The 24,850-nt window shown below is 37.2% G+C and overlaps 1 protein-coding gene across 1 annotated transcript in view; it reads left to right on the top strand.

The window, feature by feature from the left end:
- Positions 1-24,850, top strand: part of LOC137500989 (zinc finger protein 583-like) — a 106,874-nt gene that overhangs the window by 2,149 nt on the left and 79,875 nt on the right. The window contains exons 2-3 of the mRNA XM_068227788.1: positions 3,605-3,733; positions 14,133-14,228. Coding sequence (XP_068083889.1) covers positions 3,668-3,733; positions 14,133-14,228 — 162 coding nt within the window. The 5' untranslated portion in view covers positions 3,605-3,667. The remainder of the gene's footprint in view (positions 1-3,604; positions 3,734-14,132; positions 14,229-24,850) is intronic.

The following is a 24,850-nucleotide window of genomic DNA, read 5'->3' as shown; positions in this document are numbered from 1 at the left end:
ATGGTCTGGCACAATACTCCCTTCAAGGTGCTCTCTACAAAGCTTTTCTAAGTTCCTTCACTAGCCAAGAGATATGAAGACAAATAAAGAAAGTGTGCTTCAGTATAGGTTGGTAACATTGTTGGAGCAAGTGAGGAAGGTCTAACGAGAAGAGAGCATTTTCCTTCACACCCAAGTGTAGTTTGCTCTCACAATGCTAGGTGATTGAACATACCGAAATCGTACACAAACCTTTCTTAAGAAAATATATTTTCTCACTGCAGACATTGATATTCATAGTAGAATTGTTATTTTAAAGACATTGAGTTTAAGTTTAGCATGGGGAGATGGAAAGCTGGGTTTTCAGTTTTGATTTACTGTAGTTAAAATGACCTTAAGTTTTTCATTCTGTTGAACACAAAATACTCAGTTATAAAACACTAATACATAGCTATTTTTCTGGCTGTTGCAGCATTCTGTAGCAACAAATTCTGAATGCTCCATAAAGCAACTAATTTGTCTGTTCTCCTTTTATCTGTCTCAACACCTGAACAGATGTGGGAGTATGAAACCAGCTATCAGCATGTTTTTACAAAGAAGAATTGAGCTGATAGCATTTTTATCTGGAGTTCCACAGATTGAAGAACCTGAATATTATTTTGGTGCTGCTTGAAAGCGAAACATGGATTATAATAGGTGCTGAGGAAAAACAGAATGGAAGTCTTTGAAATGTGGTGTTATCCAAAGTTGTTGATGGAAAAAGTGATCCTAAGAAAGCAAAGATTGATAGAACACATGTTGAGAAACTGGGAACTTGTTCAGTCAGTTTTGAAGGGAAGTGCAGAGGATAAGAATGGTAGGAAGATGCCAGACAAGATATAATCGATTAGAGTATATGCAGATGCTCTAGGTACTTAAAAATAAAGATGTTTGCACAGGATGGAGTCATGGAGAGGATATGGACCCAGGTGTGAAGTGTAATTAGTGGTATAGGCACTATATTTTCATGAGGTTTGTTGCAATTAAGACCGTGGGTTTTTAAAAATCAAAGTCATGCCTCCGTCATTTTAATTCCATGTAAAACTGTATGTCCCAGGGCTATGATCATGATTTTGGCAATCATGTAAAATAAGTTTCTGTGGCTCTGATCATGGTATGAATAGTCCTAGAAAACCTGAGGTCAAATAACTATGATCACAATATTGACAGCCATGTAGAACTTGTGGCCCTTTTTTGATGTTTGCGATATTGATAGGCACGTCAAATGGGAAGTCCTATAGCTATGATCATGATTTATATCATGATCTTCAAATGGTGGACTCTCATTTGAATCTGCACCCTGGTGCCTTTTTCCTGGATATGCATTGTTTATACAATATCTAGAGTAAGAGAGCTTGAATATATGAGTATGAACAGGTTTTCTGTTTACTCCAAAGATGGCAGTCAGTGTTTAGTTGGTTTTTCTCTAGTTGACAGTCTTTTCCCTACTTCAGTTAGTAGTTGGCATTATTTTTAAATTAGTATGTAGATTATTCAGTAGCTAACATAAACCTCTTTATAGAAAACTTGAAGGAGAGATGAATTCATTTTCCCGAACTTTCTTCGCTATCTTGTAATGAAAGACAATTGCAAATATTTTCAGCATTTTGTACCATCAGAGGAGAAAATTTGATGAAAGGTTCATGCATTTCAACAAATTGCAACGTATTTTTCAGACTATGGAGAAACCATTTTCTGGCCATTCTTGAGGAAAATGGTATACCAAAGCAACTGAATTTATAACTTCAACACAGTTTGTTATTCTCTCGACTTACCAGATTTAAATAAAAATTGACCATTGCACAGTGTGCCGATGACACAGTCATTCACAGAGGTGTGCAAAATAATGATGATCTGGTACAATTCCAATCGGCTCTAGATAGTATAGCTTTGTGGTGTGATAGAAATAAAACATGTATAAATGTTAAGAAGTTTAAATATATAAGACCGAGCAGAGCTAGACAACCAATCCCGAACTAGTCTACTCTATGTGGAATCCAAATACTGCCTTCCAACTGCTTGGTATTCATATTATGGAGGATCTAAAATGGAATAAATATGTGGAAGAATTGATGAGTATATATCTCTTGGGAGGAGGAAGGAAAGCGCTACGAATGGTTTATATTTCCCTGGTACGGTCCACACTACTGTATGGTTATCCTTCCTGGCACCCAACAACAACAGAAAATATGAGAAGGTGTGCTGTGATGAGCAGGACATATAATAAAACAGAGAGCTTATTGCCACTAGTTGAGCCATTACATAAAGAAATGGATGTAGCCTTCCTTAAGAAATCCCTGACAGACAATGAACACTTCTCCCGTTTCCACCACCTTCAGCTTAATTACTACTCTGTTAAGAGAAGCCGGGGACTAACTCTTGTTCCACAACCTAATTTTTAAATGGCTTTTACACGTGGTATGGTTGTCTCTGGAATCTTCAACCATCTGAAGTAAAATTGTTTCCTCTTCCTCACTCTTCCATGCAGCAAAGAAAATGGATATGTAAATAGAAACCCATGTATGATGTACATAGAAATTTAAGAACGATGAGTTAAGTGCAGTTGAATGTGGGCAAATATTTATGCGTGCGGATGTGAGAGTGGTTATAAATGAGGTGTGCGTGTATAAATGACTGGGTCTTCTTACTCCAAGAGTGCAATGTTTGCAGTGTAAGTATGTAAATTTAAAATTGCTACATGCTATATATATATATATATATTCAGTACAGTTTATGTAAACATACATCTGGGGATGGAGGCACTTCCTTGTATCTGGGGCATGCCCATTCTCCATCTACCACTCCTAGATTGTACATAAATGATGTTGATGGTAATAATAATGATACAGTTAAAGATGACAGAAGAAATGGCTAGGACAGTTGATGTGTCGCTTTGGCTCTTTCTTGATAGACATTCTTACCTTAACTAGCACAAATTTTCAAAATATATCCTGACAATTTTTGGGTTAATATGTGTAATTGAATTAATGTTTTCCAATATGAAATTTTTTAAAAATAATTTCAGATTCAAGATAACTATTGAAGGCTTGAGGGCCATTGCTGGAACCTTGTGCATTCCACACTTTCAAAAGGCCTGCCACTTCTCTCAAAAAAGAGGTTTGATCGGTGAATTAAGTATTTCAAGTATACGTACGGTAATTGAATTTAAAATACCATTTACTTAAAATTTTGTTTGTATGTGAATGTACTGTATGTAAACACTCAATTGGTGGCATTAAAAAAAAAACAGGGAAATACAGTTCTATGATATTGAATTTTCCTATAATTGTATAATGAAATAACCAGTCGCTCTAAGCAAGATCAGCACCTACATTAACCAACCAAATACTTGGACTCCATCGCTCCCTCTATTGCAATATACCATCAATTTGGAGACCAGGGAAAAAGCAGTTAATGATCCCTAATATAGATGGCTGAGTAAAACTCGAGGTCCTTTCGCTATGATCACCATATCAAATGTCATGTTAAACTAGAACCTTGTTGTTTAGTGTATGTATGACAATCTGAAAAATTATTGTAATAATAATGACAATAATAAAGATAAATTTTCTGGCTCATGTTTCAGTGTAATATCCGTAGAATAATTTACAATCCAAGAACCTTCCAACTACTTCATTAGCAGCTTGAAATGGACATGGAAATAGAGATCAAAGAGGAGCCAGTTTGGTGTGAAGGAACAGCAAATACTTTACTTGTATGTATCATTCCATTGCATTTTGATTATAATTTAACTTTTAGGTGTGAAGTAAGTTTGTCAGGTCACTGCCACTATAGCATTTCTTAAAGGAAACCCCAATAATGAAGACCAAGTATCTGTGAAAGGCTTTGTAGAAGAAGTGAGCTTTAAATCCTTTATTTTTGCTCTGTCTGTTGGTACACTCAACACAATTTTTTGTAATCTTCTGAGTGTGATGCCTGCAGTTCAGTGACTCTCATCTTAGCAGGAAGTCTTAAGTCATTCAACTGGTAAAGCAATGGCCTGCTGATTTCCTGGTTCAGTTCAGTGGTATTTATAGATGTTGGAATATTTCATTACATGTCGGTCGGTAGTAATACTGGCATGTATATAAACTCTTGCACGACAACATTCTGGCACCTCGGTGTTTTCAAATAATGATACTCTGTTGAACTTGGGCCCAAAATAAGAGCACACTCTCATTCATCATCTCAAGGTTTGATATTTCTTATAATATTCTTATGTCAGTCTTGTACAAATGTCAAAATTGTGTTAAGAACAGACAATATTGGAGGTGAAGAGCTAACTTCTTTTCTTTATAAACATACAGTGTTAATCTAGATGTTTGATTGCAATTTGAAAATCTGTAATTTACAAAGTCTCTCACATAAAATAATGTTTGGTACATAATAAGAAATGTAAACTCTTCAACTCTTAACCCAATCGCATCATTTGACGACCCTAGCTTGTCATAGTTACTCGTGGCATATGAATCAAATGACGAGCTCTGCTCGCGGCGATGCACAGCTGTACATCAATCCATATAGTTCAGTCACTAACCCACAGACGCCACTTGTATGCATTCTGAGCTGAAGTTTACACATATGGCTTCGGTTTTTTCCCTTTCACCAGGTTCTCGTACACTTCCTGAACAAGAGATAAGAGAATCTTTTTTCACATAATTTCGCTCTTGTCAGTTGCTGTCATGGCGTCAAGCAGATATGCTGGTGTTGATGAAGAAGGAATACGGAAGCTAATAGATAGTGTTTTAGAGAGTGATATTGAAGGCAGTGATGTTTGCGACGACGAAATAGACCTTGAAGTCCTTAGTTCGAGTACTAGCGATGCGTATAATAGTTCTGATGACATGGAAAGTGAAGCAAAAAAACAATGGTGTGCTGAGTCTTTCGAAACGAGCTCGTACCTCGGCACAGACTAACTTGACTGACTGGAGCTGGACAAAAAGTGACAATAAACCTGTTGTACATAAGTTTATTGAATACAGTGGGGTTAGTGAAAATTTATTGAAAACGTTTGATACGCAGCCACTATTTGAACTCTCAGTTTTTTGTGAATACATGAACCCTTTGTTTGACAAAATATCTGTTGATACAAGTTCATATGCAGCAAAACAGTTGAGCAATCCTGACAGAAAAAAGTTAAAAGATGATGACAAATGGTTTGAGACTACACCCGACGAAATTAGGGCATATTTTGCGTTAGTTATACTAATGTCACAAGTGCGAAAGTCAAGAATACAGTTATACTGGAGTAAAAACAGGTGTATAAACACTCCTATTTTTCGTGAAACCATGAACAGGGGAAGATTTATTATAATTTCACAATTTTTACATTTTGTTGACGATGTACAAGTCGATAGTAGTGACAAACTAAGATTAGGCCTATAATACAACATTTCTGCTCCAAATTTTCAGATTTATGTTTACCTTCACAAGACATTGCTCTAGATGAGAGTCTAATGAAATTCAGAGGCTGCCTTTCAGATGTCCAGTGTAATAGGTCTAAACGTTCTAAACGTTGACAAGCAGATGAATGTAATTGGAACTGTTAGACAGAACCGAAAAGACATGCCTCGCGATATCACTAAGAAGAAACTAAAACGTGGAGAGTATGAAACGTGGGCTGCCAACAGTATGTTGTGTGTGAAGCGGAAAGATAACAAGGATGTTTGCTTTCTCACCACTAAACACAAATCAGCTGACATGACAGGGACAGGCAAACTCAGACGAAAGAGAGGACAAACCCCGAGGGAAGAAGAGATAAAACCCAAGTGTGGCCTTGAATACCAGAAGGGGATGGGTGGTGTTGACCTTCAGGATCAGGTTACAGCTCTGTACCCCGTCATGCGACGCACAGTGAAAGGATATAGGAAAATATTCTTTTACCTCCTAGGTATGTGTATTTTAAATTCCTTCACTGTGTATCAGAAGATCGCTGCTAACAGAAAGATGAGTTATACGGACTTTCGAACTAGCATTGCGCAGCAGCTACTAGAGACGGAGTACTCGGTTCGAGGTCGACCTTCAGGGAGCACCACCCCAACCAGATTACAAGCTAAATCATGGGCCCACTTTCCCATGCGTATTCCCCCTACAGAGAAGAAATCAAAAGTCACAAGAAGGTGTGTTGTGTGCTACAGCCGGGGTAAAAGAAGGGAAAGTTGCTGGCAGTGCAAAAAGTGTGGTGTAGCTCTTCACTTAGAAGAATGTTTTGAGGTGTACCACACCCAGCAGACGTACTAAAATAGTGGCATTGGTAAGTTTATTACTTCTTTATCATGCATGCAAATTTTCAGAAAATAATATTTACTGGTTGGTTTTGTATGATTTTCTGAATAATAGTGTGATGACGAGGGCCATAGAGCGGTATTTAAATGTGATTTCTTAATGAACTCCTATGGTATTTAAATGTGAGGCGAATGGGTTAAAAGGCACTACAGTGGGTGCTTAATGCTTCTTCATCACTTGGAACATCTAGGCCATAGTCTAGTTAGGCTAATACACAAATCATGTCTGTGTTGCTGACCATGAGAGCAGCAGTGATGCAACCCTGGAGGTCATTCATTGTTATTGGAACTTGTGGGTAATTGCTGACTTTGAAACACTGACATCACACCATTTTGCCTTTTGCTCTCTCCTGACTTGACTGTTCTCTGCCCCGTGAGGAGATGTTTGATGGTTTCACATATATTGCAATATAACAAATGTACAGTGCTCTAACAGTGGTGGGGCTAAACATTACTAGCACTCATCACACCTCCAGAAACTTATGGTTACCTTTAGTGAGAGAGTTCAAAGTACTGTTTGGTTACACTTTACTGTTGATATGAAAATTTCTCAGCCAGTTCTTTGATCCAGGGGAAAAGACCCTTCTTCTTACCTAGATGCTCCTAGTTTGATTATCAGCCAGTTCAGGTATTCTTTTATGTGAATGTGAGAGTTAATTAGAGATCTACTTAGCCTGTGTGAGAATCTTACTGCTAATAGCATTTAGGTCAATCCTTTTGAATAAATTGTTGACAGTGACTGGTTAGGCCTGATTGGCTAAAGCACTGTTAGTTACAAAAAGTTACAAAAATCATGATATTTACTCACCATGTTCACCATGGTGGTATCCATCAGTCCATCTTATCGTTTTTGGCACCAAGAGAATAACTGCTATTTGGTCTGCTGATAGGGCTGGTTATGGGAAATATAGATGCATGTATGGGTGATGATTTTGTCTCTTTCTGTCCCTTGATTTGCTAAATTTTGTGATTTTGATTCTTAATTTTGATATCCAACAGTAGTTACCTTATGGATTTGTGTGGTAGTCAGTGGACACTTTTGGTGGAATGTTTTGACATTAGGTTTAGTGGTACAGTTGGTGAACATATTAGAGCAGTACAAGAGGTCAGAATTCTTACAACGATAATTTCCCAGTCATGGGTCATACAGAATGTCTTCAGTATGTCTCTAGGGTGGTAAATCACTAGTAATAATATTGGGTGAGTTGAAGGGAATCTGAACAAGACTTAGTCATCCACATTACATTGTCCAGTCCAGCAGTCTGATAGTTTCTCATCTTGGTAGCAACACATATCTCTGTACCAGTAAGGAGTCCCATCTTGGAATATAAAATTGACAGAATTCTCATTTATTTGTAGAAGCAACAATAATTGCAACATTTCAACATCTGGTGGACTTATCCCAGATATCTCTAATAAATGGAATGATCCTTGTACTTTATATTTAGATTGCACAGCATATGTTAAGCTTAAGAGAGCCTTATTCTTGTTCCATTTTAGCAGTACGGTATTGCTTGCCCAGTATCTGGATAGTTTGAAGGTTAATTCTCCCATTCAGTGAAATATCACTGTACCGCTGGAAATCAGACATAAACAAAATCATTGACCTCCATTGCTCCCACTGTGATATTCCAACACTTTTGGTCATTTGTCTGTAAATACCTTAACAACTGTATTACCATACCTTAAAACCAGTACGAAGACAAAAACAATATGGTAATACAGTAACTTTATTTTTATTGGTATCATTATTATTATTTTAACTGTACATTGTTAGCAAATAAAAATTTCTTCACTTCTTGTGCAGTTTGTTTAGGAATTTATAAAGTAAGATTTGTGGGGGTAGTTTTGGATATCAGATGTCAAACACATTAAATTAAAGGAATGTACAAGAATTATCCAGAAAAGGATAGGACTGTAAAGAGTGGCACAGAAGCTCTTATTGTCCTGGTCAATGGACTGTGAACTGTAATACACTTGTAACAACAATAATAAGAGTAATTATTTTTGTAGGATAATTCTTGTAAACTTAAGCATTGCTAGCACCTCAAAATTGTTTAAGCAAATTGTGTCTTGGAATTGTTTATGATCGGAGTACATAACTATAATGTTTAGCTTTTTAACACATAATTAGCATCATACATCTGTGGTTTAGCTCTTAATATCTTCATGCTCTGTTTGGTGTTGTACATTGAAGGTTGTGAAATGGTTGTAGTACTTAATCTTTGTAGTAGGGATGTATAATGAGAGTGCTACTCCACTGACACATGACACCTCTTCTACATAACTACTGTTTCTGTATGATGCCATTTGGTATTTTTTATTTATATTCCATATAATTTGTTGTTTAAGTTTTGTATAAGCTTATATGGGGATGAATACAGAAAACTATATGACGGACTTTTGATGCATTACGGATTATTCAGCTACTTTGGACTTTGTTTTCATTCTGTAGGATTACTTTAGTAGTTTGTAAGTATATGTTCAAATGTTGAAATCATTGTTAAACAAGTCATGTTCAATAATTATTCAAATATAAGCAAGCTACCGCATAATATGAAATATTTGGTTATGGACAGGCACTATTTCAGCAGCGCTTCAGGCTGTTAGTTAAATTATAGCTGTTTGGCAGCTATTAAAGGTATTGAGGGTGTAATTTAAATAAGGCATGTTATTTGAACTAGTGTTGAAAGATGGTATTCTAATAAAAATTCTTTAAAACCTTGACTCCTGTCTTAATTGATATATGAGAAATTAAATCACAAAATATCTGTCAATGACTTTGAAATGTGAGTAGGCGTAGGATACTTCCCCCTGTTAAGCATAACATCAGCTGTGATTTCTCCAGGTTATGCTCCCCTCAAAGACTCTGCAATATTCTAGGTCCATGTGCCTCAAGGTCTGTGCACTGTGACAATCCTTGTGGACAGACAAAAAGGCTTTACCAAATCATAGAGTGTGTGATAGGATTTGAATTGAAGTTGAGGTAAGATGTAATAGAGAAAGGGCCAGGCGAATATATCGAGTACATTTTCCCAACTGAAGACACCCAGCACTTCTTGCTGTTCTTCTGAGATTTGACACACTGGACAAGAAAGTCTACATCTGAGATAAGTGGTCATTCACTGGGGATGATTATCAAAAGTATTTGGTCCTTTAAAACATCATTCACTCAATTACTTCTACAGTAGGCTACCCAGTATAGTATGTGAGTATGCAACAACAACTGAGCAGCAATTTGTTTTACACTACAAGGACCTTTCCTTACTTACCAGTTGGATCCCTCCCTTCTTGACCCTTGGCAACAGGCAAAGTCATGCTGTGGCTTCAGCAGACTTAGTTTGTCACTACTAGCTGAAGAGTTACTGAAAACATAAAAAATAGGTTACTTTTAAAATTTAAACATTGCTGACAACTTCTTGGATGGAGATAGATAGTTCTCTTATCTGTCCTTCACTGTCTGTCTCTTCATTACCAGCTAGTTCATTCACTCTACGTGTACAACCATTTAAATGAATTTTTTGTTCTTTTCTTTTTGACTTTTGTTTTCTTAACCTTCTTTTCTCTGCCTCACCAGTGACCTCTAATTTTTCCTCACTTATTTCCTCACTTATTTCCTCATCTCCAACATGCTTCTTTCCTTTTTGTCCTTTTTCCATCATTTCGCTTCATTTCAGTTCCTTCCCCACTTCGTCTGATGGCGATGTCGATTTCTATTCTTCAACTGATTTAAGTTCTGTGTAGGTATTATTGGCCGGCCCCATGGTGTAGGGGTAGTGTGCCTGCCTCTTACCCGGAGGCCCCGGGTTCAATTTCCGGCCAGGTCAGGGATTTTTACATGGACCTGAGGGCTGGTTCGAGGTCCACTCAGCCTACGTGATTAGAATTGAGGAGCTATCTGACGGTGAGATAGCGGCCCCAGTCTAGATAGCCAAGAATAACAGCTGAGAGGATTCGTTGTGCTGTCCACATAACACCTCATAATCTGCAGGCCTTCAGGCTGAACAGCGGTCGCTTGGTAGGCCAAGGCCCTTCAAGGGCTGTAGTGTCATGGAGTTTGGTTTTGGTTTTGGTAGGTGTTATTGGAGGAACAGAATCATCCAACCTATCTCAAGCATCCATTTGTATGATTTATATCAGTGGAACGCAGTGTTCAAATGTTCTTGTGAGCTCCTTTGTTTACATTCATGACATGCTTAAGCTGAACATGTAAGGGTTGGAAAGTTGCTCAGTTTGAAGTATGATAGTGTTGGACTGAAGTATGTCTGATGGGTGCAAGGTGAAATTCATAGTATAATTAATAGCATAGTTCTATGAACTAATGCCCTTGTCTTGGTAGATACTGACTCCATAAGAAAGTACTGTAAATGCCAGGCTGAGTGCCTCAGGGGGTTGAGGTGCTGGCCTTCTGACCCCAACTTGGCAGGTTTGATCCTGGCTCAGTCCGGTTGTATTTGAAGGTGCTCATGTACATCAGCCTTGTGTTGGTAGATTTACTGGCATGTAAAAGAATTCCCATGGGACTAAACTCTGGCAACTTGGCATATCCAAAAGCCGTAAAAGTAGTTAGTGGGACGTAAAGCCAATAACATTATTATTATTAGTACTGTAATCCTATTATAAGCCCATTGGTCATATTGAAATTGAAAACAGGTTTTTGAAATCTGCAAAGGCTTATAAGTTATTTGATGGTGAATAGTTTAGTTGACTCTGTCAGTGTGTACTGGATATGAAAGATTGGAAATAGTCGATTGGCTAAATGATCCACATTGAGGCCTTTGGTTCAGAGGGTCCTGGGTACTAGTCCCCATTGGATGCAGGATTTTAACAGAATTGTTCTTTGCTTTGACTCAAGGAGTGAGTATTTGTGTTGGTCACTATACTCTTTTCTTCTCATACACTACAAAAAATTGCACTACAAACCAGCATAGAAACATATCCCTTCAAAAGGAAGGACATGGGGCTTTAAACCAGGGCCAAATCCACACCAGCAATACAGTTCACCCAGTTGGGATGTGAGAAATTTTTTGAAGGTAAAGGATAATATATGGCTGAAATTCTATTTGTGTTTTATATATGTAGTTGTATACTATTCCACTTATCACAGTAAATTTTTTGGAGTTCTCGCTGCATATAATACTGCCTTGCCTCTGCAACTTTTAAACACACCAGAGTTTTGATATTTTAGTATTATTAGCCTCCTAAGACAAAGTTGAGCTTTTAATATACGCAATTTCAGCTAAATTGTGAGTGTTTTTATATAGTTGGTATCTCGAGTTTGTTAGTAGATATGTTGAATTGCCTCCGAAAAATAACTGACAACCACCTGCAGGTATGACAGGTAACACAGCTCAAAATTTAGAATGTCAGTTACGTCATATGTCAAATTCACTGAATAGTGAATTAATTAATTAATTAATTAATTAATTAATTTATTTATTTATTTATTTATTTATTTATTTATTTATTTATTTATTTATTAGAGACAAATTTAGGGCTCTCTCTTACACTTAACCATGTAAATTACATGGCAGTACACATATAGGAGAAATACTCTGTTATAAACTCAAAGATAACTGAGCTAAATAACAGATTTGTAGAACATGTTATAAAGAAAAAATGCAAAGCTCAACAAATAAAAGAAAAGAAGTCTGGAGCATAAAACTAAAGTGAATAATTCATAATGAAAATAAAATACAAACTGAAAAACATAAGCCAATGCATAAAGAGTGCAAAACAAAGTATCGGAGTAACAAGTTTTACAGTAAATATGAGCTAAAAGCTAAATGTAATGTACGTTTACAATGTGTCAATAAAAATAATATTAACCATGCATCAGTTGCAAGGAACAACAGTGCTTTTCAGTTGCATAGTGAAAACGGCTATGTTACAATCACAACCTATCATACGTCACCAGTCACACTAAACTACCAGCAGTATTCAACATGTAATCTCTGCTTTGTCTTAGAGTTAGTGACAGCAGCCACAATGTAAGATATATTATACATTGAAGAATGGTTGACAGGAATAGCAAAGGCAGTGCAAATCTAGTGTTACTACTACAAGGAAAATGAATGTATTTACGTAGATTTTCACTCGATATATCATTGTCAGTATATACGGATTTTGGGAAAGAGCTATGTATCTAGAGGTTATGCGATAGTCATATCTGAAGTTAAAAGCAAATCGAAGACCAGAGTTCAGTGACCTTCAGTAGTTTGACCGCAGGTCGTATCAATGAGGAATTTAGACAAGTATTATTTCTGTAGTATCAAAGTTTGGAGAAATTTAATCCCTATATTTTGTTTCAAAATGTCCTTATATTATTTCACAGGGTGTCATTCAAAGGCTAGAGAAAGGTCGACCAGTTAAATACCATTAGGCTATATATCACAGAGTGTAGTAACATGTACATCATTCTACATGTATTCCTTACATGTGCAGACCAGTCAAGAATTTCCTCACTGAATGGGATTGCTGTTGCATTTAATGTCACCGGAGGAATACTATATTGTTTGTACATGACGTTTAATAATTTCTGAGAACCTGATATAATTGTTTTGAGATGTTTGGGTTGGGGAGGAGAGAGTTTTCACTGGTGTACACACTAAGTTGTTGAAGGTCAGAGTTAATATCTCTTCTTGCATTCGATATGTATGTCACATTTATGTAGGAGTGAATTTGAAGGTCATCGGCACAAAAGGTTATATGTATTATACTTTATTTTAGAGGAGATATCATTAATATAGAGGGCAAACAGGAGAGTACCAAGGACTGGACCATGTGCATCTCCAGCCTTCCTGACCTGCCACCGTGAAAAATATCATCAGCTATAACCTGTTGCTTACGATCTGTAAGGTAAGATTGGAAAAGCTTGAAGCTTCAGAAACAAAAAATGATTCAGTTTATTTAAGAATATCTGGATCTTGATCATGTCAAAGCACAGCTGAAGTCAAGAAGTGTGATTTTAGTCACTTGTCCTTCGTTCGTTGCTTGTCTGATGTCGTCACTTTCAGTAAGGCGGTTGATGAACAATGGCCTTTCTTGAAGCCAGACTGCAGTAGATCCAAAAGGGAGTGAAAATGCAAGTATTCATTTATTTGAGGATGGACCAACCATTCTACCACTTTGGAGAGGGCAGGAAGAATAGAAATTTGCTGGTAACCTGATAGAAGTTTTGGAAGTGAGTATATACGAAATTCAGACAATAATTGAATATGTGGTAAGAATGGGGAGAACAGTACCAGTAGAATTGTTTTTATAAATGATAGGAATATCATCAACCCCACTCTCTCTGAATTTATTAGAGTACAGGATATTTTTAGCTTCATTAGTACTGACTGTTACCAGTGTTCCTGTACACTTTTCTAAATGTCACTGTGATATTTTAGAGTGCTTTATCTGTAATAAAATAAAACCATTTTCCATGAACTTTCAAATGGAATTTCCATCATCTTGTGACATGCATCTTTTGGTTTAGATAATCCTATTAATATATGAGTACAGCTTTGCCCTAAACATTAGCGAATTATTGAAATTAAAAAATATAATCAGTTAAAAGAATTTAGGGGTGTCGCTTAAGTGGCAGATTCCCTATCAGTTGTTTTCCTAGCTTCTTCTTAAACATTTTCAAAGAACATTATTTATTGAACATTTCCCTTGATATTTTATTCCGATTCCTTGCTCCTTCTTCTATAAATGAATAGTTGCCCCAATCTTTCCTCTTGAATTCCAAATACTGGCAGGTAATGAATTATCAAGCTTATTTGTTGGTGACTAGATTGGCAGATATATGTGAAGATCCTACCTAATACATATTTTTTTCCACAGGAAAATCTTGAACTTGTATCGGAAATGGTATCTCTGAAACAAGAAACCAAATCAGAGCTGACAGAGCCGGATCCAACACAGGAAAATGCATTTGAGGTAATGTACAGAACTTGATATGCCACTGTCTGATAACTGAAATAGGGAGGGAATGGCTGAACCCTTAATTTCAGTGCACACAATTTGAAGATCTTATGGATAATATATTTTTGTATAAGATTGGCAGTTTTTCTTATCTAATTTGCCATTTCTTTTCAATTTTGACTTGATTAATTTATGATTTTATTCCTTCTGTCTGTTAAAACTAATTTATGAATACATACAGTTGAGAGAATGTCTGAAAAAGAAAATGTAGAAAATGTAAGACCAGACTTTACCTGAAAAAGAAAGAACTTAATTAAAATAAAATGACATATATTAATTTATTATTTCTACCTTCAGTGGAGCTGGTATATAATTGTTAGATTTAACAAAATCATGGTTACAAAAAATACAAAATATAGTACAAAAGAAAATGGTAAGACATGATGAGTATATTTGAGGGAAATACACAGTTATTTTTGAAAGAACATCATCAGGTTCTATCAAATCACACACTTATAATAATTATTATAATATATGAATTGAGAAAATTAAAACCTGTTTCCACTATTTCAATAAATAATTGTTGGAATGTTGTTACCAAGGCCAAGATTTTAATGACGTGTGATCATTTCACTGGTTTAATCAATCAATACTGATCTGCATTTAGGGCAGTCGCCCAGGTGGCAGATTCCCTATCTGTTTTTTTCCTAGCCATTTCTTAAATGATTTCAAGGAAATTAGAAATTTATTGAACATCTCCCTTGGTAAGTTATTCCAATACCTAACTCTCCTTCCTATAAATGAATATTTGCCCCAATTTGTTCTCTTGAATTCCAGCTTTATCTTTGTATTGTGATCTTTCCTACTTTTAAAGACACCACTCAAACTTATTCATCTAGTAATGTCATTCCACGCCATCTCTCCACTGACAGCTCGAAACATACCACTTAGTCGAGCAGCTTGTCTTCTTTCTCCCATCATACTCATTGCTGACATATAAATCCTTCACTACAGAAATATGTATATATCATAATTTTTCGTCACCCTTTGCCATTTACTCCTTAAATTTTGCTTCTTTATTTGTTATATTTTAAGTCACTGTCTATACTTCTGCATTATCATTCATTCATTTTTTATGTTCTTACTCTGGTTAGCTTACCTGAAAAATTATTTCAAAATTGGCAAGAATATTTATTTTCTGCAGATGCTGATAACTTCTTGAGAATTATGTGAAAAGAAAGTTGCAGCAGATGAAGGATGTACCATTCAGTTTGGAACACATCAGTGGTATCCAGAATATCAGTGACGATATATAGATGCTCAGTTAATTTTGGTAGATAAATGAAATTCGAGTGACGTGTTAGCATATCTCAAGATTACACCTATTCGGATTTATGTGACAGTCGATGAAGAGTGGTATCAGTAGTGCCACTATGACCTTGAATAACAAGTTTGCTTTAATTACGCATTCAATACTTCATGGGGGTTTTTATCATCAGCTCGAGTGGTATTGCTTAAAACACTCAGCGTGCCAATCTATCGGCTCTGTGTTTGGATGGCTGTATTAGTACCTTAATGGACTCCCAGAGGTCAGGAAAAGACAGCAATAGTAGCTTTTGGATTTAGTTTACACTCTTCTTGAGAGATAGAGACACTAAGCTCATCTGTTTGGAACAAATGAAGTTATCAAACCGTGTATGTTTACTGCATGGTGAGTTAAAGTGCGCTGCTTGTGAGTACTTAAGCTTCAAAACACATGCTTTTCTTTATTTTATTGTTTTCATTTTAATAGTAGTTTATTGTTTATTGTATTTTGTTTATATTCAACATTTATCGGTGTTCTCAAGTGAAGTTTAGTTTAACATTTCGTGTTATTAGATTTTCTTGCCACGAGTAGGCCAATTTTTTTTTTAAATGGCTGGCCAAGTTATATGCTAAATAAATCCGATGTTTTGGATTATTTAGAATCTTTAGATGATGACAGTGACTTTATAGCTGATAGTGATTTGGATTTTAGTCCGACTCATTGGCTGAATGTTCAGCATTGAGGCCATTGGTTCAGAGGGCCCGGGTTTGATTCGCGGCCAGGTCGGGGATTTTAGTCGCCTTCGATTAATTCTTCTGACCCAGGGACTGGGTGTTTGCGTTTGTCCCAACACTTTCCTCTTCATATTCAGGCAACACAGTACACTACAAACCACCACAGAAACACGCGATAATGATTACATCTCTCCATATAGGGTTGGCATTAGGAAGGGCATCCGGGCATAAAACAGAGCCAAATCTACATGTGTGACACAGTTCGCACCTGCGACCCCACAGATGTGGGAAGAGCTGTAGATAAAGAAGATGAAGGAGTGATTTGGAATTTACAGGTAGTGAGAATGTTTTCAAAAACGCAAATGCTGACTCTGGAAGGTACATGTACAGTTCTTTATGTCAGGTGCTATAACTAATGACTAAATAAGAATGCAAAAAATAAAATTATATCATGTAATACAGAATTAAATGCTCTTATTTTCAGAATGACTGAAGAACACTATCACTAAAGAACAGATTACTTATTTAGTATTTGAAAACCAATTTTTATTTTTTGTAATATATTTTCTAATTTCCAATTCTTTTGTAGGAAAATATGCCATGAACAATTTTGGGACTTTTTTCCTAAAACTATATTGAATAGTGTACTATTTATTTTTTCAATTTTTCATCTGGGGATTTCTTTATACAGCAATTTTTTTACGTTTTAATGTGCATAATCATGAAAAATGGTCTCAGTGTTTTGGGCTTGACTGGTGAAAATTGCCTGAGAGCAAAAGGGTTAATATTGTGACGTAGGTGTGAGTCAATCATGCCTTGAAAGAGAGGAAGAATATGGTATCAGCAACTTACTGAGTTTAACGGGGCCATGAGATAGGGCTACAAGAAGGTGGATGTTCCTTTTGCGATATTGCATGAAGACTTGGCAGGCATGTATCTACAGTCATGAATGTTGGCAGCACTGGTCATGGGAAGGCATTGTCTCAAGAAGACTGGGGTCTAGCCACACATTGGCCATTTTGGTAATGGAAGAATGCCATATTCACCGCATGCCTGTGGTAGATCATATGTCATCTGCAGCAGCCATTAGGGCTGCAGATGACATTAGAATGACACAGCAAACTGTAACAAATTAGATGGACAGCTCTTAGCCAGACTTCCTGTATTGTTCAGGTCATTGTCTCAGAATAATTGCCATCTACGACTTCAATGATGTCACGCTAGTGGTCATTGGAGGGCAGAGTGGAGATCTGTTGTGTTCTCATATGCGAGGCATTTCTGTCTTGGATCTATTGATGGTTATATGTTGGTAATAAGGTGGCCAAGTGATCGCTTGAAACCAAGCTGTTTTCGGCATCGACTGGTGATTGAACAGGTTGTGCTGTCGTTCATTTGCAGTATTCATGGGTGAGTTTCCCAAACGCTGCTTATATCCAATGTGCTCTAAAGCTGGTCGACCAGTTGCCTTGGCCTGTGAGATCACCAGGTAACCCATTGAGCACAATCATGTATAATATTATGGGACAACAAATCTAGCATCATCCAAATATCAGCATTAACCTTTGCTGATTTGACTGGCCAGATGCAACAGAAGTAGATTCCACAAAATGACGTTCAGCACCTGTACTACACAATAAATGCACATTGTCATAATCGTGATAACTAGCGGTTATTAATGTACCAACATGTTGCTTGTCTTCTTGTGCTTACTTGAATCTGTAACATCGAAAAATAAAAGAAATGTGTTACCTAGACATTTGCTTAGCCTTTGTTTTATTCCTATAACCTAATGTCTTCTTGGTCTTCTTTCATTTTCTGCCAGTGTATTATTCCCTCAGGTGTTTCTGTAATTATTATTGTTACCGTATTTTTGTGGTAGGTAGAGGTGAAAGAAGGTGCGGGGGTGAACGGGTCTCAACCTACGAAATTAAAGTTAATGCAAAATTTAACAAGGTTATATTCTCTTTCCAAAATTCAGAAATAACACGAAAGACAGGTACAGAGTAGCAAGGCAATAAAAGTACAATTGCAATATTTACAGGATTTGGGCTTCGAGCCCCGACCTCACAATTCTCGAGCAATTAGCCCAGTTTTACCCCAACACAAGTTTCAACAGAGGGGCGGAAAACCCCATTCATACCCAGGAGCACTTGCTCCAAATTACACAGTAAAGCCTCCTTGAGGCGCGCAGAAAACAAAATTTTCAAGAAAGAGCAACCCACTCTCAAATTTTAAGCCTGTCAAAGGCCACACCAAATTCCACCTTCAAGCTGTCCTCTAAGGACATAAACACAGGGGTAAAATACCCAACCTACTGAGGCCTATTAAGTGAGAAAAGGTTAATTACATGGCCTCTAAAATACCAACTTGAGAGGAGGCGATCTGCACTCTTAATGCATTTGTTTAAAATCTAATCTGGCACTAGGCCGCAAACGCAAGGGCTAATCCCATACTAAAGAGGTGACTTTAGAATGAAACAAATTATATTACATTAAGGAAGAATTGGTTAAGAAAAATAAGTTCACCTCAAAACAATATGAGTGGGAGCTCGAGAGGGTTAAGCACTCTCTATCCCAATATGTAACTTTGAAAGAGAATAGATGCAAAGAGTCGTTACATTTTAGGGAAAAGTTACATGGTGGAAACGCTTCGGACCCGCCCCGAGAGTTAAACTGCTGAGCTAGCAAGAAAAGAAGTTATTAAATGGCCATTACCTGGTTGTTGAACTGCTGCCCGAAGAAAGAGGCGCTTCCCGCCCCCTGCTATGTACTTTACACACTGAAAGATGGTACAGAAGTGGCACCGAGACCCGAAAATCAGCAGTTTATATACTCTCGCGGAAAGTTCGAGGCGTTTTTGGAATGAGAACACGCTCCCACAAGGATTTTATTGGTTCACCAAGAAAACCCCTACACAATACGAAGAAGAAACATATTATTGGTGGAAAATTAATTCGAGAAATTCAGGATTGGCTAAATTCAAAACAAGGGGAAAGAAAGGGGTATACAGCCAACTTAAACAATAACAGAAAGAAATTTAACAAGAAACAAACTTTTGAAATAAAAATTTCTCCAAAAAACAGTTCTTTCACTTCGCACTAGGGTGCACCATTGTAGTTTTTCAGTAGTGTCCTCTAGAAGAGAAAGTTCACACTTCTTACTACAGGTAAAACAAAAATTCATCAAAAATGACCCAGTTCAAAAACTCCAAAATTTCCAAGTAGTGACATCTTCTGAGAAACTTGAAAAATAATACCGTAGATAAAGTTCAGACTTCCTCCAGCAGAGGAGTTTCCATTGGCGCAAATTTTAAATAAGCGGCGTGGAGGTGTACCACCCGGTACAATTATTATTATTATTATTATTATTATTATTATTATTATTATTATTATTATTATTATTATTATTTGACGACACTTATTCATTGTATTCACTCAATTGCGAGTTAAATGTAATGTGGATACCACAAAATATATATTTTCCTTAATGTTTTTGGATCTTTTCTCAAACATTTGATGCCATTTAAAAAAAAATTGGTGTCATTTTTGGTGTTTATTAGGTTATAAAAATTTGGCCCTGATTATAACTTATCCGCATAGATAGATAAATAGATAGATAGGTTATGCCTTTATTGGTGGTGAAGTTAGGGCTCGAGGCCCTCTCTTACACTTAACCACTAGATGAGTATACATATACATAACTTATAATTTCGAATACAAATAAAACAAATAATAATAATAATAAGAATAATAATAATAATGAAAGAATCCTTAATTTTAAAATACACAAGATAACGTACACTTAAAGTATCTAACTGCAGTAATCCATTCATTCATCCCATTCATTCCTTCATTCACTCAACAATTATCCAGCAAGTCAGCGGGATCTACCCAGCAAATGCTCCCGGCAAGCCACTTCAAACTTGCGATGAGAAGGATTTTCTCTAATGTTCGCAGGTAGCGAATTCCATGACCTACACACAAAGATTATGAAGGAGCGGTTGTACGCAGCAGTGCGGTTTACAGGTATGGCAAGAGAGGAACCAGATCTTGTATTGTGTTCATGATAGTACTAGAGGTAAGAAAAAGTTGAAGACAGATAGTCGGGAGTATTAGTGGAAAGAACTTTGTGCAGAAGTGATAGCATGTGACGTTCACAGCGCTGGTGCACTCGAAGCCATGACAGCTCCTTATAATAAGGTGATATATGAGCATCATATCGCAGATTAAATATATATCTTATTCAGCTGTTCAGGCTCCGGTCCAGTTTCTTGTTACTGTCCCAGGTTATTCCAGTCAACACAGTGTCACAGTAGTCAAATATAGGTAGTATAACAGAGCGAATTATTTGTACTTTAAGTCGAACAGAGAATATATTAGCGAACCGTTTCAGGGGATATAAGCATTTATGTACTTTATTGCATGTGCTTATCACCTGTTGAGTCCAGTTTAGAGTCTCAGTCATGATAATTCCTAAGTTGGTCACTGAAGTAGAGTAGGGTATGGTTTTATTGTTTAAAATTATTGGGGGATGTTCTGTTGCTTGATGGAATAAAGGTTTTTACTGGTACCGATAATAATAACTTGAGTCTTATTTGGATTCATTAATAAACTGTTTTTATTTGCATAGTCACTAAGATGTTGAAGGTCAGAATTTATTTTAGTAATTGCCATATCAATATCACTCGGTTTTGAATGATAGTAAATCTGTATATCATCCGTGTACACTTGCAATTTGCAGAATTTAAGAGCTTTTGATATATCATTAATTTGGATGATAAATAGCAGTGGTCCGAGAACTGACCCCTGAGGGACGCCGAGGGTCTTCCTTTGCCATCCTGAACTTAAATTTTCAATTGTTACACGTTGCCGGCGATTTTCAAGATAAGATAAAAAGAAACGAAGTGATACACTATTAAAATTTAGCTCTCGAAGTTTCTGCAGTAGTAACTGAGGATTAACAGTGTCGAAGGCACTACTGAGATCTAATAATGTCAATACAGTCATGTCCCATTGATCCATTGCACGCCTGATATCATCTGTCACTCGTAGTAAAGCTGTCGGAGTGCTATGTCCTTTCCTGAAGCCGGATTGAAAGGGATTAAAGAGGGAATGCTTGGTAAGGTATTCAGTAACTTGTGTATGAACTAGACATTCAAGCACCTTGGATAAGGGTGGTAGAATGGATACTGGACGATAATCTGATGGAGAATCCAACTTGGAGCTCTTCGGGATGGGTCTAATTAGTGCATCTTTCCAAACATCTGGGAAAACTCCGTTTGTCAGGCAGTAGTTAAATATATGAGTTAGTATTGGCAGAACAGCTCCTAAGATATCCTTAATAAGCGACATAGGAATGTCATCATTACGTGTAGCATTACATGTTATAGCATATATCACACATTTAACTTCATTCGAGCTGACATTTCTAAAAGAGAATTGCTCATACACAGATTGCTCTTGTAACAAGGGTAGTGAATTTTCTGGGAAGGAGGTAGAGGCTATTCTTGGCCGTGCGAAATGATCATTTAAAACATCTAGCGATATGCTTGGCACGTGTTGCTCTACGGCTTTACCTATACCTAGCGTGCATAATTTATTCCATCTTTGTCTCAGGCTGTTATTGTTCACAGTTCCTGAAAGTATTTATATTTAGCATTCTTAATTAACTGCTTGGTTCTGTTTCTCAGAATCTTGTATCGCTGGAAATCATCTGTGTCATGCGTCTGTCTGTATTTTCTGTACAGTTGGTCACGACTGGCCAGAGCAGATCTTATCTCGGCTGTTAGCCAAGCGGAAGAATGGCGGGTGATTCTTACCTGTTTCTTTGGTGCGTGCTTGTCAAATATTTCCAGTACCAGTGAATTGAATTTGTTTACTTTAGAGTTAATGTTCTGAAAATTACGTATACTGTCCCAAGGCATGTTATATGCATCGTAGCGTAGTTTATTCCGGTCCATATGTCGTAAGTCCTGTATTGTAATGTAGCGTGGTTTGTACTTAGGTATTCGAGTAGAATAACACACGTACAATAGGTCATGTGAAGAGATGCCAGGAGCAGGGATCTGTCCGTGTTTAATTACTTTTTGAGATTGATTTGTCACAAGAAGATCAATTAAGGTGTGACTTGTGCGGTCAGAGTAATGAACATGATTAGTAGTGTTGAGGGGTAAAATTGTCATGTTTGTAGCGATAAATAAATTCAGTAGATTGTTCGCGTCACTAGTCTGCTTCAAAAGGTCAGTATTAAAGTTGCCCATGATTATAATGTCATCGTATGCCAAGATAAGATTTGCTAATGCCTCTTCAAAATCATCAGTCTGTCTTATTTTAGGCGGCTTGTATACAATCCCTATCAATATCTTTTTATGGCAGTCTAATTCTACAAACATAAATTCCGGTCACAGTGTAAGTCGTGGGTCAGAAGTGGAAATTATCTTACATTTCAGGTCATTTCTGTAATAAAGTAGAAGTCCACCGCCTATTTTGTCAATGCGGTCATGGCGTAATATTGAGTATCTGTCAAGGTTAGCTGTCGATGACGGCATGTCTGTACGCATCCAGCTTTCACTGATTCCAATAATATGTACATTGTTCACTTCAAAAATAGCCTGAACCTCTTCTATATGAGCTAATAATGACTGACCATTTAGGTGACAACAATGTAACGATCGCGGGTGGCCACTGAGCTGCTCTTGCAACGCAAGTCATGTTGAAGGTGGTAGGGACAAAAGAGAAGGGGAGGGTGAGGGTTGTGGAGACGAATGCAGGTCAATAGTATTACCGTTGTACTGGTCAACAATCATATGAAAGTGAGCAGTATGGAAAACAAAAGTTAAGTAAGATGTAAAATAAGCTTACCCCAGCAACCTGGTGAGTAGATTCACTGACTTTCACAAGCACACACATACACACACACAAATATAAATTAATTATCGGTACTGCATACATAATTTCTTTCTCTTAATTTCACAAGTTCATCTTACTCCCTGCAATGTTTTTTAACTGTGCCATCGTGGATATTTGAGATTTGGTCCCATCTTCTCTTAATACACAAATGCATCCATCTTGAGTCCAGCATTTCTGCAGTCCCCATAAATCCCTTGCCTGATTAAGTATATGTTTTCTCGCACTTGTGAGGGACTCAGTTAGCATGAGCCCACTGCCCTTCAAAGCTCGCTTCGCACGCCACACTCGATCACGATCATGGTATCGTAGGAACTTTATAATGATAGGCCGATTTCCCTGTGAGACCACTTCAGCAGACGTTCTATTTTGGCGGCCTAACCTGTGGCAGCGATCCACATCAAGAATGGGAAGTTCAACCGAAAGTTTATTTTTCAGTGTGTCCAGCATTTTAATGTAGACGTCCTCGGACGGCTGTTCCGGGACACCATGCAATAAAAGGCAGTTCCGGCGACTGTACTGTTCGGCCTCGTCCAACGCGTCGTCTTGTTTCTGGAGCCGATCTTCAAGAGCCTTCAACTCCCCTTTAAGCATGGAGATGTCTTTGCTAGCCTGTTTCTTGAATTCCTGGAACTCGGCACCAAGCGCTTGGAGCACGTTCGGTGGGTTAGCGGCACTGCCTGCTGAGTCTAGGCAAGCTTGAAAGTCTTTCATGCTATCTTCGAAAGCCGATATCTTTTTAGCTACTTCCTTTACCGACATGATGATTATTTTTAAAAGAAGAAGGCACTTAAATATATAAGTTTTTTAACACGGATTAGCACTTTCAGCTGATTAGCTTGCAATTCAAACAGGGTATAGCAAGAGCAACTTTACTCTGCCGTCTCACTCGGCGCCAGAGTTTTCTTACATTTTACACAGATTAATTTGGGCAAGAGTTCATCTTTGGTTAAAATTCAGCTTCATTTTCTTAACACGGGTAGATCTTAGTGTGCATTTTTTGTTATCCCAGCATTTGACAGTCAAAGTTTGTAGTACTATTGAGCGAATGCTATTTTTCTCGTGCTCAGGACTTTCGTACTCCACCTGAATGAGATAGTTTGATTATTGTATCAAATGGTACTGAATGTATTGTGAACTTGTACATTGTCAGCTAATGTTCATTAAAATCTTTCTTTATTTAGTGCTTTATATGAACTGACTTTCTGTTATGATCACTCAGGTCTGTGATTCAAAGCGTGGTCACTCCATGTGAGATTTGTGCTGGGAAAAGCGGTTGCAAGACCGGTTTTACTCCGTGTACTCTGGTCTTCCTTGTCATCTTTCACTCGAGTAACTCTTTTGAATATTATTTCATTTCATCTGTCAATAATTAACCATTGCCCCAGAGTATTGCAACAGGCTTTGGCAGTTGGCAAAATTCCTATCCTTGTGTCTAAATGGGGCTTCATTCATTCTATTTCTGACTTGGTTGAATGACTGGAAACAGGTAGTGAATTGTCATTCTCATCCCTGTGGCAGTGTTCCTAAGTAGGGTGCTAAGTAGAGGTACTTTGGTTAATGCCACGGGAATATAGGTATAAATTATGAGCAGGGTCTATCCTTATTATGATGCAGATATGTTCGACAAATGTATCAAAGCTGTACAGGATGAATGTCTCCTGTAAAGAGAAGCTGCAGAGAAGTCTGGGAT

Source organism: Anabrus simplex, chromosome 5 (genome assembly GCF_040414725.1).
Source record: "Anabrus simplex isolate iqAnaSimp1 chromosome 5, ASM4041472v1, whole genome shotgun sequence".
NCBI lineage: Eukaryota > Metazoa > Arthropoda > Insecta > Orthoptera > Tettigoniidae > Anabrus > Anabrus simplex.
This window is presented reverse-complemented; position numbering and strand designations above follow the sequence as displayed.